General features: G+C 60.3%; 1 protein-coding gene across 2 annotated transcripts in view; it reads left to right on the forward strand.

The window, feature by feature from the left end:
- COL4A2 (collagen type IV alpha 2 chain) overlaps nucleotides 1-23,188 on the forward strand; it is a 161,595-nt gene that overhangs the window by 130,938 nt on the left and 7,469 nt on the right. For both annotated transcript variants that reach the window (XM_059892323.1, XM_025000171.2), the window contains exons 23-45: nucleotides 146-218; nucleotides 304-410; nucleotides 1,411-1,612; nucleotides 1,967-2,026; nucleotides 3,543-3,599; nucleotides 4,777-4,884; nucleotides 7,151-7,372; nucleotides 8,289-8,450; nucleotides 9,081-9,251; nucleotides 9,886-10,029; nucleotides 11,454-11,576; nucleotides 11,788-11,969; nucleotides 12,651-12,714; nucleotides 12,903-12,977; nucleotides 15,525-15,632; nucleotides 16,198-16,305; nucleotides 17,214-17,285; nucleotides 18,698-18,823; nucleotides 20,586-20,702; nucleotides 21,396-21,557; nucleotides 21,679-21,777; nucleotides 21,965-22,111; nucleotides 22,220-22,336. In XM_059892323.1, coding sequence (XP_059748306.1) covers nucleotides 146-218; nucleotides 304-410; nucleotides 1,411-1,612; nucleotides 1,967-2,026; nucleotides 3,543-3,599; nucleotides 4,777-4,884; nucleotides 7,151-7,372; nucleotides 8,289-8,450; nucleotides 9,081-9,251; nucleotides 9,886-10,029; nucleotides 11,454-11,576; nucleotides 11,788-11,969; nucleotides 12,651-12,714; nucleotides 12,903-12,977; nucleotides 15,525-15,632; nucleotides 16,198-16,305; nucleotides 17,214-17,285; nucleotides 18,698-18,823; nucleotides 20,586-20,702; nucleotides 21,396-21,557; nucleotides 21,679-21,777; nucleotides 21,965-22,111; nucleotides 22,220-22,336 — 2,806 coding nt within the window. The remainder of the gene's footprint in view (nucleotides 1-145; nucleotides 219-303; nucleotides 411-1,410; nucleotides 1,613-1,966; nucleotides 2,027-3,542; nucleotides 3,600-4,776; nucleotides 4,885-7,150; nucleotides 7,373-8,288; nucleotides 8,451-9,080; nucleotides 9,252-9,885; nucleotides 10,030-11,453; nucleotides 11,577-11,787; nucleotides 11,970-12,650; nucleotides 12,715-12,902; nucleotides 12,978-15,524; nucleotides 15,633-16,197; nucleotides 16,306-17,213; nucleotides 17,286-18,697; nucleotides 18,824-20,585; nucleotides 20,703-21,395; nucleotides 21,558-21,678; nucleotides 21,778-21,964; nucleotides 22,112-22,219; nucleotides 22,337-23,188) is intronic.

Genomic DNA, 23,188 nt, shown 5'->3' on the forward strand with positions numbered 1-23,188 from the left:
TGGCACGGGGCAGTCCGGACAGAAGTATCTGGCTCTGGGCTTGATGCCAGGTAAAGGCCCTCAAGTCGTATGAGCAGGAATCGTTGTCTTCTCGGAGGCCCCGACCAGGGTGGAGAAAGAAGGAACTGTGTGTCTGTTTCCATAGGGAGCCCCTGGTAACGTCGGTCCCCCCGGGCCCAAAGGAATGAAGGGAGACTCCAGGACCATCACCACCAAAGGTGAGTCTCTGTGGGCGGCAGGTCTAAGGCCGTTCGCCCTCCGCTTGCCCTGGAAGGGTAGACTCACGCCGTGCTCCTCCCCCAGGTGAGCGGGGCCAGCCAGGCGTCCCAGGCGCGCCAGGGCTGAAAGGTAGCGACGGCATCCCAGGACCACCCGGGCTCGATGGGTTCCACGGACTCCCAGGCCCTCCCGTGAGTACCTCGGGGGGTGCGGGGAGCGGAGAGGGGGCTCAGCCCTCACCCTCGTCAGCCACGTTCTCACACACCTGAGCGTCGGAGGTACTCACCAGCACGACATCCTCCCAGCTCAACCTGTCCTCTTTTGATGAGCAGGAATCATAGTTTTTAAGGAAACAGTGATTAGGGTTGGAGCCAAGCCCAGAGTGAACATTTGAAAGAAAAAGCAGAAATAAACATTCCTCCTGCCATAATGTATCATGAGAGACCCGCCCCCTCTGCCAGCTGAAGATTCCTAGATGGAGGGGGGAACACTTTTTCCAGGATTGCTTGTAAAACACACAACTTCGCTTTTGCAACACACGCACACCCGTGTTGCAAGAGAGTGTGTGTGATAGAGGCAGAGCCCCCAGCCTCGTTTCTGCGGGAAGACGGAGGGCAGACAGCGAGGGGTGGGTGGCCGCGGACACCAGAGTCCTCCTCCCCACTCCGAGCTCATCCCAGCCCGAGGAGCGGAGTGAACTGGACATGGGGGAGCTCTCTGCCTCCCGCTTCCGCTCTCCTGGTCCCACCATCTCTCGTTATCCTAACAAGCTCGCTGCTCTTTCTCATCCAAAGACTTCCTCCCGTTTACCACTGCACTGCCCCTTGGGAATAGGAGACCGGTAACAGGTGCTAAGTCCTAAAGATAAACTAACGTGTTCCTGCCCTGTTTAGCCAGATATCTGCCTAAGTGCTCTCTCAAAGAAATTCCTCCTGAGAATGAAGGTCCAAGCAGAGCTTGGAAAAGAAAAGTACTCAGATTCCCATCCTCTAGAGTCTTGTTCATGGCTGTTGGGACATCTGTCCTTTATTTCTGTGACCTGGCCAGACCGTGACTGGGGTTCTGTTCATCCCTGCTGTCTTCTGCCCCACGTCCATAACGCGGAATTTGGGCATCGAGGCAGCGAGCCTGGCAAGATGGCTGTCTTTGGTGCTTCCATGTGTTGTAAGAAATGCTCTGCATTTCTCACAGGGCGATGGCATCAAAGGCCCCAGAGGGGACACAGGCCAACCAGGAGCCCCCGGCACGAAGGGCCTTCCAGGGGAGAGGGGCCCCCCAGGACTGGGCCTGCCAGGCCCCAAAGGCGAGCGCGGCTTCCCCGGCGATGCTGGATTGCCCGGACCACCAGGCTTCCCAGGGCCTCCCGGCCTCCCCGGCTCTCCAGGACAGATCGGTACGAGGGCCCAGGCTCGCCTCTTGCACAGTCGTGAGACACTCTGCTTCTGCCCCTGCTGCTCTTCTCCAGCGTGTGTGGGCGGGGGGTGCGGGGGGTCACACGAGGCGCTTGCTGCTGCATCGGTTCTCAGCACACACGTGCGCCACCGGCCGCGGGGTCTTCCAGACCCAGTGCCGGCCGCACCCGTGCTGGACGCACAGCGGCTGAGCACTGAAGTTCAGAGACGGGCCTCCAGTGCCCCGCCCACCCCAGCCTTCCCACCACCACGCACCCACATGCACGCGCGTGCGCACACAGATGCTCTCCACTGTTGCACAATTGCCTCACCCTGTCGCTACGTCTCTCTCCCAGATTGTGACTCGGGTGTGAAAAGACCCATCGGAGCAGACGGACAGGAGACCATCCAGCCAGGTACTGTCCCGACAGGACCCCTAGAAACTGTTTATAGAGTTTGTGCTCAGGGAGAACGACCGGGGGTCCCGCCGGGGGCACGGAGCCACCGACAGGGTAGAAACATGTGCGGACTCGCCTTAGAACCCAGGGCAGGGCCGGGGATGACCACCTGTCACCAAGTTGCCCCTACAGTACGAAGCCTCTGTTCACAGGGTCGGTAAGACTCAACGGATAAATAAGTGCTTTCTCACCCAGAACGTGAGTCTGTATGTGTGTGAAGGACAGCTGTGCATTATTGACCCGTTAAATAGGGTGAGGATCAGGTCTACATGTGAGAAGACTTTGGTCCAGCCATGAATGAGTGCTTGAGAGAGCAGGGCCGATGGATATAGACAGGAGGCCCGGTGACCCTGGCTCCGTGGAGGGGCGGGGGCAGTCCAGAAGTGGACTCGGCTGCCATCAGACAGGTGAAGTCTCCAGCCGGGGGGCCTAGAAGCTGAGAAGGGGAGCCAGGCAGAGGGATGAGTCCAGGGGGCGCCTGCTCAGGATCTGAAGAGCAGAGCGCAGAGGGTGAGGTTTTCAGAGCTGAAGAGGCTGACAGGCCATCTGGACATCGGGGCGGCATCGGCTCGCCTGTGGGAGCCGAGGTCTGGGGCTGCCTCCCAAGATGCAGGCTAGGGTTGGAGAAGAGCATCAGGACCTGTGGGCCCCACCACGGGGTGTGCGGGTGGGTCAGGCACTCGGGCCAGGGTGCAGAGCGGGAACAGCACCCACGGAGCTTCCAGGGGTCAGGCCAGTCTCGCAGCTGCAGGAAGGCCCTGGGGGTGCGGCTCTGCAGGCTGGAGGCCCAGCCCCCTGAAGACGTCCAGGGTCCTTTCTTTTGATGACCTGGGCTGGCCGTGTGTGCACCTCAGACCGCTCCTGTGGCAGAGGAGCCCACAGCTCCTCTCTGGCCATCAGATGGGGCCAAGGTAGGAGCCCTGCCGGATCCCAGGCTGACGGACAAAAGGCCTCTCAAAGAACCGCTGCCCCTGCACAGGTGCCTGGTCTGATAAAACGCCCCTGCGTGGTGTCCGCAGCCAGAGGCGGCCACCTCCAGGTTTCGTCTACACAACCCAGCAGCAAGTCGTGGCCGGTTCTGAACATAATCAAAGTCACAGAGCAAATTTCAAAGTCTTCCTCCATCCCCGGCGAAATTTCCAGACAAAGAAAGGCACCCATACTGGCTGATGTGGATGGGGGGGCCCAGATGAACGAGGCTGACTTGCCCTGATGAGGGGTACCCCCCTCACCAGCATGGCCCCCGTTAGCCTCCAATGGGACTGCCTTCATTTGCATTTTATATTAACATTACGATTGCATTACACAGTGAAATTAAAGTTGTATCAGCATCAAGATTAATTGAATCATCAGATCATACTGATCGTTAAGTGGAAGCAGGTTTTCACGGCCGATGCTCTTGACCTTAGCAACGTCTGACGCCATGAGGCTGGGTGTGGACAGTGGTTAAAACGGCCCTCTTCTCTCTTGGCAGGTTGTGTTGGAGGACCCAAAGGATCCCCAGGCCAGCCGGGTCTCCCCGGCCCCCCAGGTAACGGGAAAGCCCTTCCCGCCCTGCTCGCAGCGTCCCCACCTTCTCTGGCCCTGGTGGCCCCCCTGCCCAGACGTCCCGGGTTCTGGGTACCGTGCCGCACGCTGGCTGCTTCTGCGGGGGGCTGGCTTGCGCTCATCGCTGCAGGAAGCTAGTTGAACCCTGAGCCTGTCGTCCACACGGCTCTCCATGACCCTCCCTGCCTGAGCCCTGGAGAGGCCTGTCCGCCGTGGACCCCACACAGGCGCCAAGGCTGCTGGCCCCAGAGTGGCGACCACTCCGGGGGGGTGGGCTCCGAGACAGTGTTCAGCGGGTCCAGGGGAAGCAGAGCCCAGAAGGTACACCCGTCAGGTGAGAAGAGAGGGGCGCGAAGAGCACTCGGCTTCTGGTGGAGACCGAAGTTCCAGTGCTGGTCTACACTGACCCTCAGTTGCTGAATGTAGACTGATGCTCAGTTGCTAGTGTAGACCAACAGTTTCTGGTGTAGACCGCCCCTCAGCTGCCGGTGTAGATCGACCCTCAGCTGCCGGTGTAGACCGCCCCTCAGCCGCCGGTGTAGACCCACCCTCAGCCGCCGGTGTAGACCACCCCTCAGCCGCCGGTGAAGACCACCCCTCAGCTGCCGGTGTAGATCGACCCTCTTTTGCTGGTGTAGACCACCCCTCAACTGCTGGTGTAGACCGACCCTCTTTTGCTGGTGTAGACCACCCCTCAGCTGCCAGTATAGACCACCCCTCAGCTGCCGGTGTAGACCCACCCTCTTTTGCTGGTGTAGACCCACCCTCAGCTGCCGGTGTAGACCAACCCTCAGCTGCCGGTGTAGACCAACCCTCAGCTGCTGGTGTAGACCGACCCACAGTTGATGGTGTAGATCAACCCTCTGTTGCTGGTGTAGACTGACCCTCAACTGCTGGTATAGACCGACCCTCTTTTGCTGGTGTAGACCGACCCTCAACTGCTGGTGTAGACCCACACTCAGGTGCTAGTGTAGACCCACACTTAGCCCTGTCAGCTGCCAGGGGTGCTGTTTCTGGGCTGACCTTCCCTGGGCTCATCACTTCCCTGTTTCCTAAGAGACCATGTGGGGTCGGGGGCGGGCCTTGACCCCCTCTGTCCCTCTCCTGCTGGGGTCTCCTCACAGCTCTGATGTCTGTCCTGGTCTCTCTGGGTCATTTAGGTGCCAAAGGCCTCAGAGGAATCCCAGGATTTTCAGGAGCCGACGGAGCTCCAGGGCTCAAGGGTCTCCCGGGAGATCCAGGTCGAGAGGGATTCCCAGGACCCCCAGGTGAGTCGGGGTGGGACGCCGCTCGGCCCCGTAGGTTCGGGGAAGGGCTGTGTACGATCTGGGTGTTCCAGCTCCATTGTCTTAACATTTAGAAACTTGTCAACACATGCTCAATGACAATTTTTGCTCGTCCTTGGGAAATTAAAAAATGTCTCTCTTTTCATCGCTGATCTTTTGTGGAAGAAACTTACAGATCTTGCATGGAAAAAAAAAAGACACGTAGGCAGAAAGGTTTTTCTCTGGTGGCTATGAGACAGTCTAAGGACACGTAAAGTTACCCTCTCAGCCCTCATCATCGATATCTGATCTGCTGATCACTCACTGGATACCACGCAAAGAACACCTGTGTTCTGCTGTTCACGGCATTGCCCGTCTGCACTGCAGTTTACAGCTTGTCTGAGTCAGCAGTTCAAACCATTTCACCTACATTTGACCCAGCAAAGCATCATGGGAGCCATTGAGTAGCTAAAAGAGCTTAAACATTTTAGCTGTATATGGAGGGAAATGAGCGTGCTTCCAGTAATGAATGGTGGGCAGGAGTTGGCAGTACCTGCCTGTGTGTCCACACACCCTGGAAAACGACTCAGTGACCCCAGACACAGCTGTCCCTTTGGGGTCCTGGCTCAGAGTGGGTGCGGGAGCCCAGCTGCATTACTTGGTACACAGAGGGCCAGGCACTGGGGAATCGTGTTATCTGAACAAAGCTATAGATGGTTTCACTGAGGGCCCCCCCCGACCCACCCAGCCAAACACCCGCTGCAGGATCCCGGCCACATCCTCTCCTAGGCTCCCTGGAATCACTCTCGCCGCCCCGCACTGGTGAAACATCCAAACTCTCCTACTTCTAGAAAGTTCTCAGTTGGAATGAAGCCTGCCTCCCAGGAGGTCCCCGTTGATTGTTCCTTGAGTCAGTGGTTCTGCTCCATAAGCACCCCTCACCCACAAGGGGAAACCGTGGCCACATGCCCCATAGACATCTCGCAAGTGGGAGACCTGACACCAGGAATGCAAACATTTCTTTTTTATGACTCAGTGTCTGTGCCCGCAGAAATCTCCCGTCCTTCCTTGACTGCTCTCCAGCCTGTCAGCATTCCTTTCAACCAAGCTCCAGGAACTAAAGAGAACATTCCAGATGTCTAGGCTCACGCAGAACAGTGGATTCCTCACATGTAGACCCTTAGCAAACGTGTTCAGCAAAGAATAGCTGAACTGTGCCCCTTCCCTGTCCTGCACCCCGCCAGCTGGTCTACTCCTAAACTTACAGTCCAGGATCAGCCCCTGATGGGCCTTCTTCCTGGAGTCGGTGTCCCAGGCCACAGGGACCATGCCTTTCACATGTTGCTCCGTGATTTGCAGAACTAGGAAACCTGCCCCCTGTGTCTGTTAGCAAAGCCTTGGAGAGAAGCAAAGGGAAGTGTTTCCACATTTGCCGCCCACCTGGGATGTTGAGAAGTTACAGCTTTGTCCCTTTGGTGACAGCACGTGTGCTGAAGTGAGGTGTGAATTGTTTTGAGAGGATGCTAATTCATTTTTTTTTTCACAAATGATAACATTTTATTATAGAAAAAGCGTCAATCCCAAATACAGACTTTTGTAAACACTGGAAGGTGAGTAAGTGCAGCTTTGAATGTAAATACAAAACAAAGAGGCAAAACCTACAAGCATTTTGCCTTTAAGAGAAAATGTCACACTGTCCTGCAGAGGTGATCCCGCCCCAGCACGAATGCAGCTTCATCTCCCATAAGGGCATCGTGGCATCAACCTATAGAACGGTTAGGATGCTAGTATGTTAATACCTTCTTGCCTTGAAAACGAAGGGGATTTGGGAATCACAGGCTTAAACTGCAGGAACTGGCCAGCGAGTCAGATGTGCCCTCATCAGACTGGAGGAGGTCCCGGTGCTTGTGAAAGCCTGTTCCTCATTCAGGCCTGCCTGCTGGTGTCCACAACCTCCCTGTTCATGACCCCAGACCCGCGAATGCTGAGGGCTTCAGTCCAGGGAGCGCTGACCCGGCTGCCCCGTGGTCCACCGTAGCTACCACGCAGGGCTGGGGTCAGACTTGGGGAGGCAGAAGGACACCCCTGGGAGCCGTGTGGGTTCGAGACCAGAGACGCGGCAGGCGCTCGAGCCAACCCCCCACAGCAGGCCCCCGAGCCGACCCCCCACAGCAGGCCCCCGCTGTCTCCGGTCTCTTTCTGGCGCTGACCTCTGTGCTGACCTCTGCGCTGACCTCTGCTTATGGGGACGCCCTGTGTTTCCTTTCAGGCTTCATGGGACCCCGCGGCTCCAAAGGTGCAGTGGGCCCCCCTGGCCTGGATGGACTCCCTGGCGCCTCCGGCCTACCGGGGCCAGTCGGGCCCCCAGGGGACAGGGGCCTTCCTGGAGAAGTGCTGGGGGCCCAGCCCGGGCCCCGGGGAGACTCTGGACTGCCTGGACGCCCCGGACCAAAGGGCCCTCCCGGAGAAAGAGGCCCGCCTGGCTTCAGGGGTGAGTCACAGAGGCAAAGGAGAGGGGGCGCTGGGCCACTGCTCCGAGGCTCCTGGCGGGGGTCGGGGTCGAGAATCCCTCCTGGGGGCTAGGGGAGAAGCCCAGGACCGCACTCGGGACCGTGGGTCTCCGTCCCACGTGTCCTCTTTGTTCCGGCATTCCTTCAGAACATTCTAGAGCAGTGATCGCTATGCTGTGTACGCCAGGGGGCCCCAGCTGTTTTGGCACCAGGGGCCGGTTTCGTAGAAACAGTTCCTCCGTGGATGTGGAGGGGGGCTGGGAGTAATGGGGAGCCGCAGTTGAAGCTTCGCCCGCCCGCCACTCACCTCGAGGTGCGTGGTCCAGTTCCCCGCCGGCCACAGACTCGAACTGGTCCCAGACGGGCGGGAAACGGTGTGGGGGGCCCGCGGCTGCAGGACGGGTGCGGTCGGCGTGAAGAAGCCAGGGGTGGGCTGTGCTCAGAGAGGGCTTACGAGGAAGACAGACGGTCTGGCACGCAGCTCAAGGTGTGGGTGCAAAAGGGACAGGTTTAGAGAACGTGACGGTCACCACCTCACCCGTGCATGTTCAGCAAGGCGGCAGGGTGCCCGTTGACTGGTGTGTGAACAAGGTACCCAAAGCTTTGTGTGTCCAGTTTATGCAAAGCGGGCCCTGAGAGCCCAGAGCGCAGACTTCCATGGGCTTGTGTTGCTGGAGCGGGTGGGGTGACCACCAGGCCGTGTGGGATCTCCATCAGAGAGGCATCAGCTGTTAGGGTATCAACTGTGCTGTCTTCAGCCCAGCGTCCGAGCCCAGGCTGACCGGGGCTGCCTCCGTGGTGGGACGTGACGTCCTCCTGTGACAGCGCTGAGGAGGAGCTGTCCCCTGCAGTGAGCCATGCGGGGCTGGCTTCACAGTATCATCTCCCCTCCCGCAGGAAGCCAGGGCATGCCAGGGATGCCAGGCCAGAAGGGCCAGCCGGGCTCCCCCGGACTCTCAGGCCAGCCAGGACTGCCAGGGCCACCAGGACAGCACGGCTTCCCAGGAGCGCCTGGTCGGGAGGGGCCCTTGGGGCCCCCGGGCGCCCCCGGCTTTCAAGGTAAGGACCCACGCTCCCATGTAGTGGAGGGGGGACTCGGGTGTGCCCTAGGGAGCCCACCCTGCAGAGCCGCCGGGGCTCTGAAAGCGCCGCACACGGCCCGGCTCGGGACAGGAGTTCATCCTTCTGCAGTCGGAGGCTGAAGCCCACGGTCACGGCGGCGGCAGAGGTGCTCCCTCCCAGGCCCCGTCCCCATGGTGGACGGCCGGCCGGCTTCTCCCCAGGCCCTCACAGGGACACCTCCTGTGCCGGCATCCTCATGTCTTCTTTCTATAAGGACACCCATCATCCTGGCTTAGGGTCATCCTCGCAAACTCGTTTAATTAACCTCAGCCCCTTCTCTGAAGGCCAGCGCTGAATGCCGTCACATCCTGCGGTCTGGGGCTGGGACATGCGTGCTCTGCAGAGACACAGTCCAGCCGGTAACAGGTTCAGGACACGCATGTCACCAGACAGGAGGGTCCACCGCTCACACCTTGATGCTCACCTCTGAGGTCACACTTCCCAGCGTCCTTCCCAGACAGTTTTCTAACCAAAAGCTGTTATGGCCGAGGTCTCCAAGGTATCCTGAGAGGAGATCCCTCTGTGCGGCCAGTTCATCCTGTCTTATGTCCCTCCCCCTCCTGACAGGTCTGCCTGGAGACAGAGGAGAGCCGGGGGACACCGGCGTCCCTGGCCCCGTGGGCATGAAAGGCGGCTCTGGGGACAGAGGTGACCCTGGACAGCAAGGAGAGAGAGGTCACCCTGGACACCCCGGATTTAAAGGAGTGTCTGGAATGCCCGGTGCCCCGGGACTGAAAGGTGAGCGCAGAGCACGACCACGGGTCTGCCTGGGGCGGGGGGCAGCCCCGCAGGGTGGAGTGCCCGCCGGCTCTGGGCCCTGGGGACTGCGGACGCTGCCCAGGCTGGCTGTGACCGCTGTGCCAGTGTGTCTACTTACCACGGTGGGGCGGGGGGCGGTGTCTGAGGAGCAGACCTTACTATCTGCGAGGGGCACTCCCCCGGGAGAAGGGATTCAGGTCCGGAGGCTGGCTGCTGAACAGACACCACAGCAAAGAGAAGCGCTTGGTCCCCAGCCTAGATCTCCCTGCTCGAGTGTGAGGCGGGGCCCCCAGCTCTGTTCTCTGGCCTTTGCAGTGCTGGCACCAGGCTGACTCCCGGGACCTCTTTCTAACCCGGTAGAAAGACCACGGAGCGGTGACTTCCAGTTTCCTCCTTTGTGTCCACTGGCAGTGGCCTTGCGTCTGGTGCCCGATGGCCCACAGGCTGACTCTGCCCTCACGGCGCAGACGGTCCCCTTAGGAAGTGCTGAGAAGCCCTACTGAGAAACCATACTGAGGTTGAGAGTCTCAGCGCCTCCTCACGCAAGTCAGAGGGGCTGCCACTGCACTGACCATCTGTGCCTGACCCAGCGTGTTTCTTGTTCTCTCTGTAGGGGCCAGGGGCTCCCCCGGGATGGACGGCTTTGAAGGCATGCTCGGCCTCAAGGGCAGACCTGGGCTCCCAGGAATCAAAGGAGAGGCAGGGTTTTTCGGAATTCCAGGGCTGAAGGGCCTGGCTGGTGAGCCGGGTGTGAAAGGTATGTCCCCTCTCAGCCAGACTGAGACTCCCTTTCAGCGGGGCCGACACTGCTCAGAACAGTGTCCCAGGAACCCACACACTAGACACCATTACAGAAGAAACTAGCTCCAGGAACTTGGTCCCTGCCACAGCGCACTGGCCGTGTAATAAGGGAGTGCCCCTAGCCGAAGGACACTTGAGAACCAAACTGACCCAGCTTTAAGAACCAAAACATCCTGAGAAATGCACCCCAGGTATATTCTGAAGGGCAGGAAGCACCTTTGGTGAAAGAGGGACACGGCAGTCCAGGTGGACAGATCCACTCCATGCAGAGAGACGGTGACCCCCAGGAGGGAGCCTGGACCAAGCTCCGGGCCCACCCCAGTGGGGAGACGGTGACCCCCAGGAGGGAGCCTGGACCAAGCCCCGGGCCCACCCCAGTGGGGAGACGGTGACCCCCAGGAGGGAGCCTGGACCAAGCCCCGGGCCCGCCCCAGTGGGGAGACGGTGACCCCCAGGAGGGAGCGTGGACCAAGCCCTGGGCCCGCCCCAGTGGGGAGACGGTGACCCCCAGGAGGGAGCCGGGACCAAGCCCTGGGCCCGCCCCGTGGGAGGCGCGCGTTGAGGAAGAGTGTTCCCAACAAGCTGTGTTTCCATGACGTTTGTTCAGACACCCTTGTTCTGAAAGTGTCATCACCGTCTCTAAAATTACTGAGTTATTAATAACAAGCGTGGATGGGGATGCAAAGACCTGGAGCCTCAGACCCCACTGGGGGGAATCTCACCGGGTGCGGCCCGGGTGGAGAAGCTGGCGGTGCCTTAGAAAGGCAAACAGAGTTACCTGGCAAATCTCCTCCTGGGTGTGCCCTCCTGGATGAGAGCTGAAACAGGTCCACCCAGAAACTCGTGCACGAATTTCATGGCAGAGTGCTTCACACAGCAGCCCCAGCCAGAAACAGCTCCCACAACCACCACCGATAAGGAAAGCGTGGCCTAGCCGTTGGGGGATACTGTTCACCTACGAGAGAATTAGCCTCTGACACATACTGCAACAACACGGATGAAACCTGAAAACACCGCGCCACGTGTTACCTGCTTCCGTTTGCTGAAACGCCCAGAACGGGCCGGTCCAGAGGCAGGAAGGGGGCGGCGGTTTCAGTTGCTGAGAGGGGGACAGAGGCGGGGCTGCTTGTGGGCGCAGAGTCCTCTGGGGGGATAGAGATGTTCTGAAGTCGGCGGTGGTGGGAGGATGGGGTTTCCCGTCACCTGGGTCCCCAGCTCGCGGTCTCAGGGGAGCCTTGCCACCCAGGGCTCAGCCCAGCAGGACCCGGGCTCCACAGAAAGGAAGGCAGGAAGGCCAGCGCGGCCGAGCGGCCTTCCCGACGTGGGTGCTAACGCCTGCCTCAGAGGGCCAGGCGGTGACCGCATTCTACTCCCTTCCAGGCAGCCGAGGAGACCCCGGGCCCCCAGGACCGCCCCCCCTCATCGAGCCAGGGATGAAAGACATCAAAGGAGAGAAGGGAGACGAAGGCCCCATGGGACTGAAAGGGTACCTGGGCCTGAAAGGTGAGGCCCGGCCCGACTCGGAGCTGGAGGCCTGGGGTCCCCTGCCTGCCCGGCCCCAATCCATCTGAGGGCACGGCAGGGGCACCCCTGTGCCCACATCCACGCTCTGCAGCCCTCCCGACACCTGAGGTCTGCCCGAGGGGCTGGGGTGGTTCCCGGAGGCTGGGAAGCAGAGCAGGGTCCCCAGAAAGTCACACCCGTCTTCCTGCAGGCCTTCCTGGAATGCCAGGTATCCCTGGGCTGTCGGGAATCCCAGGGCTGCCCGGGAGACCCGGCCAGATCAAAGGAGTCAAAGGAGACACTGGAATCCCCGGTGTGCCCGGCTCCCCGGGGTTCCCCGGCGTGCCCGGCTCCCCCGGAATCATGGGGTTCCAAGGCTTCACGGGCAGTAGGGTAAGTGGATGCCTCCTGGGAGCGCCTCTCCCAAGGCCTGCTGGCCCGAGCACGCGGTCCACAGCGCGGGACTGACAGGTCCAGTTAGGGTCCACAAGCCAAGCTAACATCTCACTTGGGAACTGAATGCCTCTGGGAAAGTCTCTGCGCCTCTCTTTGCCTCCCCTCTCAAATGTGGGGAGATAACGGGACCTGCCTCGCAGAGCTGCTCTGAGGCTGCAGTGGGCTCCTGAGTTGGGATCCGGCGCATTTGCCCAGGTCAGCCTGGCAGAGGGCAGGGTGCAGTCCTGATTATCCCCGTCACCGTGTCACTGACGTTATTAATTGCAATAAAACCGCCACTCTTGGGACTTCCCTGACAGTCCACGGTGGAGATTCCGCCTTGCTTTGCAGGGGCTGCGGGTTTGATCCCTGGCCGGGGAACCAAGACCCCACACGCCATGCAGGGTGTGGCCAAAAAGAAAACTGCTGTGGTCACTACTTTGCAGTTTAGTAAGAACAAGTGTGTGGACCATCTGCTATTACTATATTACACTGGAAAACTTGAGGACTTTTCTACAAAATGACGACATAAAAACCTTGAGAACTGGTTTTAGTGCAATAGCTGGGTATGCTCACCCTTCAGAACTGCACACCTCATGAACGGCCTGTAAGATGGTTTCCTGTTTGACTTTGCTCCAGGGTGACAAGGGCGTTCCCGGGAGAGCAGGCCTCTTCGGCGAGGTCGGCCCCACTGGTGACTTCGGTGAGTGCTGCTGGGAGAAAACAGGCCACCCCCGATCTAGAGCACCCTGGGCAGCATGGGGATGGTGGGCCCACGGGTGCTCTTAGTCATGTAGAAGCAAATCACTCGCATTCAGGTTGTAGCACCATAGAAGCTACAAAAGCAACCTCAGGAGACCTGACCTCAGCCACCTTTTCCGCACATGACAGGTGACATCGGAGACACGATAGATCTCCCCGGGAGCCCGGGCCTGAAGGGGGAGCGGGGCACCACCGGAATACCAGGTACCCAAGCCATCCGCGTCCCCCGTCCTCTGCAACCCTGCCCCTCCTCTGCAGTCACTCGTGAGCTGGCTCGCGCACTGTGCCATTACCTAGTGAGCCCACGGAGCACGTTGTAGGGCTGGTCTGAGGTCTCCAAGCCCAACATGCAAGGAAGAGTGGGATTTTTTATTACATTGAGTGTGAGGACATCAGGAAGCCTGTATCTCCCTGCAAGGGAAGATGGCGAGAAGCAGCGCTTGGTGCTGGGAGTCGCTGCAGCCTCTAAACTACCATGTAAGCCTGGGCTCCTGGGATGATGATGCACAAAGCAGATGATGCAATGGCCGGAGCCCCTGCAAGCGGTGAAGGGTCTAGAGGAAAAGCAGGTGGAGTCAGACCCCTCTCCTGAGTAAGACAGCAAGGAAGGCAACCCCCCCAGCCTATGGACGTCAGGGGGTGTCACGCCCCCTCTGTAAGCATCACTGAAGTTCAAGGTCAGAATTCCTGCCAGTGGTCACATCCCAAGGGGCTTGGACTAGATGCTCCTTCATGGGTTTCTATCTCAGGAGACACCCCCCACCCCTGGCCACGTGCTCCTAGGAATGCTCAGGGTGAAGGAGTCTGTTCGCGTGATGGACCAATGAAGAGGGTGCTAAGCTGGTGCTTTAATGAGAATGAGCTTCAGGATGGGAAGGGGTGGTCGGTCTAGCTGAGGTCAGATCCTAAGTGACACTTAGGGCCAGGCAGCCCCGCCTACAAGCTCTTCTGGACTCCTGTGGATCCATCTTTTGGTCTCCCGAAGGCTCTCGTCCCAGACACATGATGCCTCAGGCTGGCTGGATCTCCCATCCAAAATAATCAGTGTCCCAGAAACACCAAAATGTGTGACCCGGAATCTAAGTCTGCCAATAAGCAGCTTTGCCCAAGGAGTTCATTTAAAATGCAGATTCCAGGAGTGATCCAGACCTGAAAGGCTCAAACATTTCCTGCTTGACTAACTCCCCAGATTCCCCAGCACCACACGCATCAGCAAGTGCTCAGATGAGGGGTCTGCCACTCAGATGAAGGATCCACTGCTCAGATGAGGGATCCACCACTCAGATGAGGGATCCGCCACTCAGATGAAGGATCTGATGCTCAGATGAGGGATCCGCCACTCAGATGAGGGATCTACCGCTCAGATGAGGGATCTGCCACTCAGATGAGGGATCTACTGCTCAGATAAGGGATCTGCCACTCAAATGAGGGATCTACTGCTCAGATGAGGGATCTGCTGCTCAGAGGGATCTGCCACTCAGATGAGGGATCCACCACTCAGATGAGGGATCCACTGCTCAGATAAGGGATCTGCCACTCAAATGAGGGATCTACTGCTCAGATGAGGGATCCACTGCTCAGATGAGGGATCTGCCACTCAGATGAGGGATCTACTGCTCAGATGAGGGATCTGCTGCACAGAGGGCTCTGCCACTCAGATGAGGGATCCGCCACTCAGATGAGGGATCCACTGCTCAGACAGAGGGATCTGCCGCTCAGATGAGCCATCTGCTGCCACCTACCAAGGCACCAAACACTGTGCCTCAGAGCACCACGGCAGCTGTACACTGACGTTTCTGAGGCCAGGAATTCAGGAACAGGGTGGTTCTCATGAGACTCTATCGTGAGGTCGGCAGGGCCGCCTCACCTGAAGGCTGGACTGGGCTGGACCACCCAAGGCTGAGGTGGTCTTGGTGGGAGGGCCTCTCCTGGGGCTGCTCAGTGTCCTCACGACGAGGCAGCTGGCTTCCTGCAGAGTGGGGACAGAGAGCAGAGGCGTGTATGGCCTGGGCTCGAGGCGGCACCCTGTCCTGTCCACGGTGTCCTGGCTCACTCACTCCAGCACTCGGAGTGGGAGGGGCCGCACAAAGCCGTCCAGACCACAGGCGCTGCGCGGGGGTCGGGGGAAATCAGGCTGAGGGAAGCACAGGTTAAGATCTGCATCCCCACTCACAAGGGGAGCACCCACGGGGACACAGCATCCTTTTCCAGGCACCCTCGACCCCACGGGCCTTTATCCTCACCCCTGAACCCCATGGGCCTTTACCCGCACCCCCGACGCCGCGAGCCTTTACTCGCATCCCTGATTCCATGAGCCTTTACCTGCACCCCTGAACCCCACGAGCCTTTACCTGCACCCCTGAACCCCACGGGGCTTTACCCGCACCCCTGAACCCCACGAGCCTTTACTCGCACCCCTGAACCCCACGGGCCTTTACCCGCACCCCTGAACCCCATGAGCCTTTACTCGCACCCCTGAACCCCACGGGGCTTTACCCGCACCCCTGAACCCCACGAGCCTTTACTCACATCCCTGAACCCCACGGGCCTTTACCCGCACCCCTGAACCCCACGAGTCTTTACTCGCATCCCTGATTCCACGAGCCTTTACCCTTACCCCTGACCCCAGGGGCCTTTATCTGCACCCCCGACCCCACGAGCCTTTACCAGGCACCCCTGAACTCCACGTTAAGCCCCAACTGCACGGCAGCTGTGGTTTGATTGTTCCAAGCAGCGCATCTGTGGTTCCAGGTCAAAAGGGATTCTTCGGCGAGAGAGGCACTGAGGGTGATATCGGCTTTCCAGGAATCACCGGCCTGGCTGGAGTCCAGGGCCCCCCTGGATTCAAAGGGCAAAAAGGTAAGGTCCAGCGGTCACACCGCCCTCCTGGTGCGGCTGAGCCCGCGGTCTCCGCGGGCCCAGAACAAGGCCGGCCGGTTCTGCCTGTCAGCTCGTCCCCTGCAGTCACAGCCAGGAGCTCCCCCCGCATGTCCGTCCCCACGTGCACACAGCCCGGCTGTGCAGGACGCGCGGGACTGACGGCCGAGTCTGTGTGTCCGTCTGTCTCTCTGTACCTGCCGTGACAGCCCCCTTTTGGCGTCTGAGTCGCGGAATTCGTCAGAGGCCGAGTTACAGGAGGGAATCCCTTTGGTGATTTTTCTTGCTACTGTTGTGCTCGCTGTTTTCTGGCGTTTGTGACCGCAGGGAGGCTGACCCTCGGAGGGTCTCTGGGCTGTGCCCAGGCTCCCGTGTGGACCCGAGAATGACAATATGCACACACGAGCTCTTCTGATGCCCAGGCTGTGCTCACACCACCAAGGCCACGTGAAGGGGACGCTGGTCCTTACCCACCCAGCCCCTTAGCTGGAGGCCAGGAGGCCTCGGGGCGCCTGCATGCCCCCTGAAGGATCTATCTGTCCCCCAGGCTTTCCAGGACTCACAGGGCTCCAGGGGCCTCAGGGAGACCCGGGACGGGCCGGAGCGCCTGGCATCAAAGGAGACTCTGGCTGGCCGGGGAACCCAGGCTTACCAGGTAAGAGGAACCCCCCCGTCCCAGACACCATGCCTGCGGAGAGGTGTTTCCTCCCCAGAAGGCTGAGCACAACCTGCCGGGAGACCTCAGGGTGATCCTCGGTCAGCACCCGGGCAGTGCCGGCGTGGGGATAGCGGCGAGGGTCCCCACAGAGCCGGGACCCGTGCCGCCCTTAAAGGGCCTGGGGGCTCCATGGCCTGGCCTGGACAGCCCTGCTCAGGGGACATGCCCTCGGCCGCTCGCGTGTCCAGTTCAGGGGGCGCACCCTGACCCCGCCTTCACTGCCCCCATCACAAGAGGAGCTGTGGCCTGGGTCCCATGTCCTGCTTCAGAGAGGCTGATCTCCAGAAATCTGGGGGGAAAGACACGGTGCCAGGCCGCAGCTTCCTAGCACAGCTTTTACACACAGTGACGCGCGTGTCAGGAAGAAACACCCGCAGCACTGCCCAGCCCCCCTCTGGCTGTGAGGAGTCTGTGAAAAGATTCCAGGAAGACAGTTTTTAAGTTAATGTTTCTCTCCGGCGACGTGGGAGGGACTGACTGACACATCCCAGTATTTGCTGAGCTGCTTCCTGGTGGTCCCGCCTTTGAACACACCGGGGGCTCCCCTGGGGGCTCAGATGATAAAGAATCCACCTGCAATGCGGGAGACCCAGGTTCCATCCCTTGGGGAAGATCCCCTGGAGAAGGGCATGGCAGCCCACTCCAGTATTCTCGCCTAGAGAATTCCATGGATGGAGGAATTCCTGGTGGGCTACAAGTCCACGGGGTCGCAGAGTCAGACACGGCCAAGCAACTGACACTGAAGACGCTGGGTGGACGACTGTCCCGCAGCAAATCGAACCGTCTGGCTGCACTGGGGGTCTCTCTCTGCTCTCCCGAGAACTAACCCTGAGGCTCCCCCACAGGTCTGCCCGGACTCCGAGGCATCAGCGGATTGCACGGTCTGCCAGGCAGCAAAGGCTTCCCGGGATCCCCAGGTAGGAAGCCCTGAGGCCACGCCCAGCAGTGGGGGACCCTGGGGGGCCGTTGGGGACTTGGGGTAGTCGGGGCTCAGAGAGCTGGACAACCTGTCCCTGAGGCCGCAGGGACTCGGTCCCACCGGCTGCTGCACAGACCGGGGGGCTTACACAGTAGTGGGGGCTCCTCACAGCTCTGAGCCTGGAGGTCCGGGGTGGGGGTGCCGGCGTGGGTGATCCGGGCGAGGACCGTGTTCTCGGCTCTTCTGTGTCCTGACATAGCGGAGATGAGCTCTTGGGTGTCTCTTCTTGGCGGGGGCCCACCCTAGGGGCCTCCTCTAACCCCGATCACCTCTCCAAGGCCCTCCACCAGATCCCACCACGTGGCCTTAGGAATCAACACGTGGGTTTGGGTTCGGACAAGACAATTGCATTCACAGCGGTGGTTGGTGTACAGGGGGCGGGCGGGGGCTGCCTGAAGGAGACACAGAGTCCATCGTCTCCGAAAAGCCAGTGACTGTGAGGTTTGCACGGCTCCCCGCTTCTGTGCCCTCCACGCACCATCACGCACGGCTCCGTTCCTCACTGGGAATGGAATCCCCTTTCTGCTTTAAGCTTCCTTTTTATGCTTGGATGTGCAAAACTCTCTGCCACTTCCCAGATATTTCTTTTTAAACTTAGTTCCTTTCATCTTAAATCTTAATGCTCGGTCATCACTTCATTTTTAAAATGTATTCACTGGACGAGTAATATTTGTAAAGTGTACGATTAATGTATCTTTTTTTAAACTTTTATGGTTTTCTTTTCAGATCATAAAAGTTACTTATGTTGAGAGGATAAAAGTTTTAAAAAAATACAAGTAAACAAAAGAAAAACAAATCTCCTGTGGTTCCTCCTCTGCTTTTAGATTAGTCTTTGTAGCTGTTTTATATCAGCAAGAGTTCATCTTTCTGTGGTAAATTTGGGTGTGTGTCATTGTATATAAAGTCACACACTTATCCTTCAATTAAGGTTTCAATTCCAGTTTAAACACCCAAGTTATGTTGCTCTTTCCTGCCACCCACCGCTTTGAGTTCCTGATGTGTGAGCAGAGCAGGTTTTTAAACAGCGCTTCCCTTTTACGCCTCGGATGAAGCATCCGGAGCCCCATCCAGGAGCCTGGGGACCCTGGGCAGGTCCTAGCTCAGGACCATCTGCATCTCAGGATACGAGCCTTTTTTGAGGGGCCTTGGAGTTCCCCACTATGAAGTGAAGGGCTCGGCTTCGATACCCAGGGTCCCTTCTGAGTCTTGGGCTCGGGGGCATCGAGGCTGCTAGGAGGCTGAGGTCTCCACGCTGTCGTGGGCTGCTCTTGTTTCCAAGTCTCCCCTTCCTCTCGTGAGAACAGACTGCCTGGTCCAAGACACTGAGTTACTGTGTTCACCCGGCTGCAGGTGCAGACGTCCACGGGGACCCCGGATTCCCAGGCCCTGCCGGGGATAAGGGTGACCCCGGAGAGCCCAACACCCTTCCAGGCCCCACGGGAGCCCCGGGACAGAAGGGCGAGCGTGGAGCCCCAGGTGAGGCCCGCACCCCAGCATCACCGCCTGCACCCCCAGAACCAACCATGGTGCCCGTGAGTCTGAGAGATGAGCCGTCAGAGCAGGCCGGGTGCTGACTTCTCTGGGGAGAGTTCTCTGTTGCAAACCTCCCACTGGTGTTCCACGGTTCATATACCCCATCCCAATCTTATTCCATCGGGGTTAACTATTGACCGCCCCGCCCTTGGAGGAAGGAAGAGATCAGGCTGCATCCCCGTGGTGCCCCCAGGGCACCAGGTGTGGGGCCTCGCCCACCACATGTGCACAGGAGTGCTGGGGAAATGACTGAGTGAGCGAGGGCGTCGCAGGCCCTGAGCCCTGCCCGTGTGCCAGCCTGGGGCGTGGCAGGAACAGGCCAGGGAGAGGTGGTCTCAGGTGCTGAGAATGAGACCCCTGCCCAGCCCGGCCGCCAGCCGCCAGGCAGGACCTAAACCGACGGGGGCGTGTGGACTCTACACCCGGCATCTCGGAGTGGAGGGCTCCCGGGCGTGCGGCATCACCCAGTGGGCTTTGTTTTCTGACACCTGGGCCCTCCCCCCACCCCCCGGCCCGGCTCAGCCCAGCGTCTCATCCGAGGCGGCCTTGAGCCAGGCGCTGCCTGTGGAGCCGGCGGGGGCGCTGGACCCGACAGGTCATCACACCTGGGCCTCCAAGACCTGGGTCTGAGAGCTGGTGCTCAGGTCAGAATTACCCCTGAAACCAGAACCATCGGCCCCTCAAAGGGGAAGGCAGGCCCTGAGGAGGCCAGCAACCCCACCTCCGATGGATGGGGGAGCACAGACCCCATCATCTGATTCCCCCCCAGGGCCTGTGACCTCCCCTCCACTTACACTAAGCAGAAACCCCAGTATCCGTTGGTACCCAAGCCCCAGCCTTGATCTGAACCCCAGAATCCCCTGGTACCCGAGCCCTGGCCTTGATCTGAAGGCAGGGGGAGGAGGGGGCCAGCCAGAGGGGCCGCACCATGAGTCCAGGGGGCTACTGGGGCTCAGGCGGCCCCGCTCGGGGCTGGGGTCCAGGCCCAGTTCAGCAGCATGGACACCTGCCCCGAAGCTCAGCCCCGGGACAGTCCCGTCACACACGGTTTCCTCTGGGAGGCACGTCTCAGTCTTCCTGAAACTCTGGACAACACTTCAGTGTGAAGTCTGGGGGCCGATCACAACAGCCAGGTCACCCTCAAAAAGCACAGACAGGCAGAAAAGGCCCTAGATAGACATTACGGGAGCCTGTTGACATCCTGAGTGGGACTCAGAGCCCCACTCCTGCTTATCCAGGAGCCCCATGGGGCTGCCTGGGGCCACCAGTGAACCCCAGTGAGGAGGTGAGATGCCAATTCAGCCGCTGTGGGCCGGGAGGATGGACCCACCCAGGACACTTGACGTCCAGCTGGAGCCCGGGATCCTGGGGGGCGGCCCGGGGAGGACAGGAGCGGCCGCGCCACCCCCTGTGGGTCCTCCCAGCACGGGTGCTCCCTGGGCCCCCAGGGCTGCTCTCAGCCAATGCCCGTTAGGTGGCCCCGGCAGCTGGCCTCTGAGCAAAAGGCATGCCGGAGAGGGCAGCCTTGCAGCAGAGGCAGGGCCACAGCCCCCATGGGCAGTGGGAGAGGGCTGGCGGGCGTGTGGGCAAGAGCCCGCTGTGGGCACCTCTCCGCAGCGGCTCTGCTCCTGGGCGGGCTAGGGCATGGAGAAGGGGTAACCCAGGATGGAGAGCTGGTGCTGATCAACTTCCATTTCCCTCCCAGGGGAGCGAGGCCCAATCGGGAGTCCCGGACTTCAGGGCTTTCCAGGCATCACCCCTCTCTCCAACATCTCTGGGTCACCAGGGGACGTTGGCGCGCCCGGGATATTCGGCCTGGAAGGTGAGCGGGGCTCACACCCTGTGGGCTGGAACCTCTGGACACAGAAGCCTGGTCACTGCAGGCAGGGGACACCCCTGATTCCCCCTTGAGGACGTGATTCTGAGGGAGACAGGCCCGGCGGGAAGGAGGGCCCGGGAGGGTTCCCTAGAGGGATCGATGGGCCTTCCCAGGTGAAGCAGGGGTAAGGAACCCGCCTGTCAATGCGGGGACGCAGGTTGGATCCCTGGGTCGGGAAGATTCCTGGAGCAGGAAATGGCAACCCACTCCAGTATTCCTGCCTGGAGAATCCCATGGATGGAGGAGCCTGGTGGGCTAGAGACCATGGGGTTGCAAAGTCAGACATGACTGAGCACAGAGGAATCAAGTTATAGCATCAGAAAGTGGATGCCAGGGGCCAGGGCTGGGGAGTGGAGCGGAGAGGGGAGTGTTCAGTGAGGACAGAGCTTCAGCTGGAAGATGAGCCCGTGAGCGCGTCCAGGGAAGGATGGTGTTGACGTCTGCAGGATGAGGTGAGTGGACTGCAGGCCTCTGAACGGGCGCACTCCAAGGTGGTTAAAATGGCAGACTTATGTTAGCATATTTCAGCACAATAAAAAGCAAAGCTAGCCTCCCAGGGTTACACACTTGCCAAAGCCCACCCCCCAGGGGTGACTTTGCGTGCTCACTCACCTCTCTCCGGACTGACGCTGGCAGGTTATCGAGGGCCCCCGGGGCCGCCCGGGCCTGCAGCTCTCCCCGGAAGCAAAGGCGATGAGGGGAGTCCAGGAACCCCCGGAAGCCCCGGGACCAAAGGATGGATCGGCGACCCCGGGCCCCAGGGCCGGCCTGGCGTGTTCGGGCTCCCAGGAGAAAAAGGTTGTAACATGGGTGGTGTCCCAGGAGGAGGGAGGGCTTCTCTCGGGGACACTGGTCAGAGATGGCTGGAGACCCCCCTGCACCAGGCCCGCATGTCCTCAACGCCCTGCTTGTCCTGAAGGGCCCAAAGGGGAGCCAGGATTCATGGGCAACATAGGCCCCACCGGGAGCCCGGGCGACCGAGGCCCCAAGGGACCCAAAGGAGACCGAGGACTCCCGGGTGAGTGGGTCTCGCGGGGACACCTCGAGGTCACGGGGCGTGCCGGGGCGTGGGGTGAGCAGGGATGCTGGAGGGGCTGTCTCTGCAGAGCGAGGCGGCTCCAGGAGGCTGGAGAGGGGGTCCACGCCCGAGTCAAGACCAGAACAGCGGTTCTCAGGCCTCACCTGGCCTTTCTTCCCCCTTCCAGGTGCTCCCGGTGCTGTGGGGACTCCAGGCATCACAGGAATCCCCCAGAGGATTGCGATCGAGCGGGGCCCAGTGGGTCCACAGGGCAGGAGAGGCCCCCCAGGGGCTCAGGGGGAGATGGGGCCACAGGGCCCCCCCGGAGAACCAGGTGGGAGCCCAGCCAGGGGGCGCTGGGCGGGGGCTGGGGGGGCCCTGCCTGCTCTGTTTCTGCCCGTCCCTGCCGGGGGCACTCACCCGTGTACCCGCGGCCCTGCAGGTTTCCGTGGGGCGCAGGGCAAGGCCGGGCCCCAGGGACGAGGCGGCGTGTCGGCCATTCCGGGATTCCGTGGAGACCAGGGGCCCGTGGGGCTGCAGGGACCGGTGGGCTTCGAAGGTGAGTGATGGGCAGGGGGCAGGGAGGTGCCTCAGCTCCGCCATGGGGCTGACAGGTGGACCGCGGAGCTCAGGGAGGGGTCGGACGAGCCCCGAGATGAGCAGCGCTGAGGGGCTGCCCCCGAGTCCGGCTCCCGGGTTATCAGGACCCACCCCGTGACCCCTGCCCCTGGCAGAGCATGTGGCACGGGGTCCCTGCCACAGGCTGGCCTCCTTCCTTCCCATGAGACATCAGGAGGTGGCTCAGAGAAGGAAGCGGGTGACGTGCTCTGAGAGACAGGATTCCTGAGCTCGCAAAAGCTGAGGACAATGAACTACAAGTGACCGATCACATTATAGGCACCACTGTGAAGCCTTTTATCGTCGACTTCTAAAAATTATCTGCATGCATGCAGGATGGGATAGGCCAGAAGTAGTAGCCATTCATGCAAAAAAAAAAAAAGTCCTGGGAGTTGTTGTAATTCACCTGCACTTGGTTTGAGCCAGTGACGTGAGTGCTGTGCACGGTAGAGATAGGCTGCATGGTCACACCCAGACCCCAGCAAGTGTCCACATCACGCCACTCGAGCAGGAGAGCCTGTGACGCGCGGGGGAGACACCACCTGAGACACGCATAGTGGGGGCTGGGGCGGGGGGCGAGGGGCGAGGGGCCGCCCCGTGAAAGAGGGTCACCAGCTGGAGGCGGATCGGCCGTTCTGCGGTATCAGGGGCAGAATTGGGGCCCTGGGTGGACACGTGGGGAGTCGGGTTTCTAACCCCAGGAACGGCCGCTCCCCGAAGGTCCAGCAGGGAGCCTGCAGCCTGGCACAGAGGAGGCGGGCAGGGCTGGACCGCAGTGCCCCTGGGCGCCTGC

The sequence above is a fragment of the Bos taurus genome, chromosome 12 (genome assembly GCF_002263795.3).
Source record: "Bos taurus isolate L1 Dominette 01449 registration number 42190680 breed Hereford chromosome 12, ARS-UCD2.0, whole genome shotgun sequence".
Lineage (NCBI taxonomy): Eukaryota > Metazoa > Chordata > Mammalia > Artiodactyla > Bovidae > Bos > Bos taurus.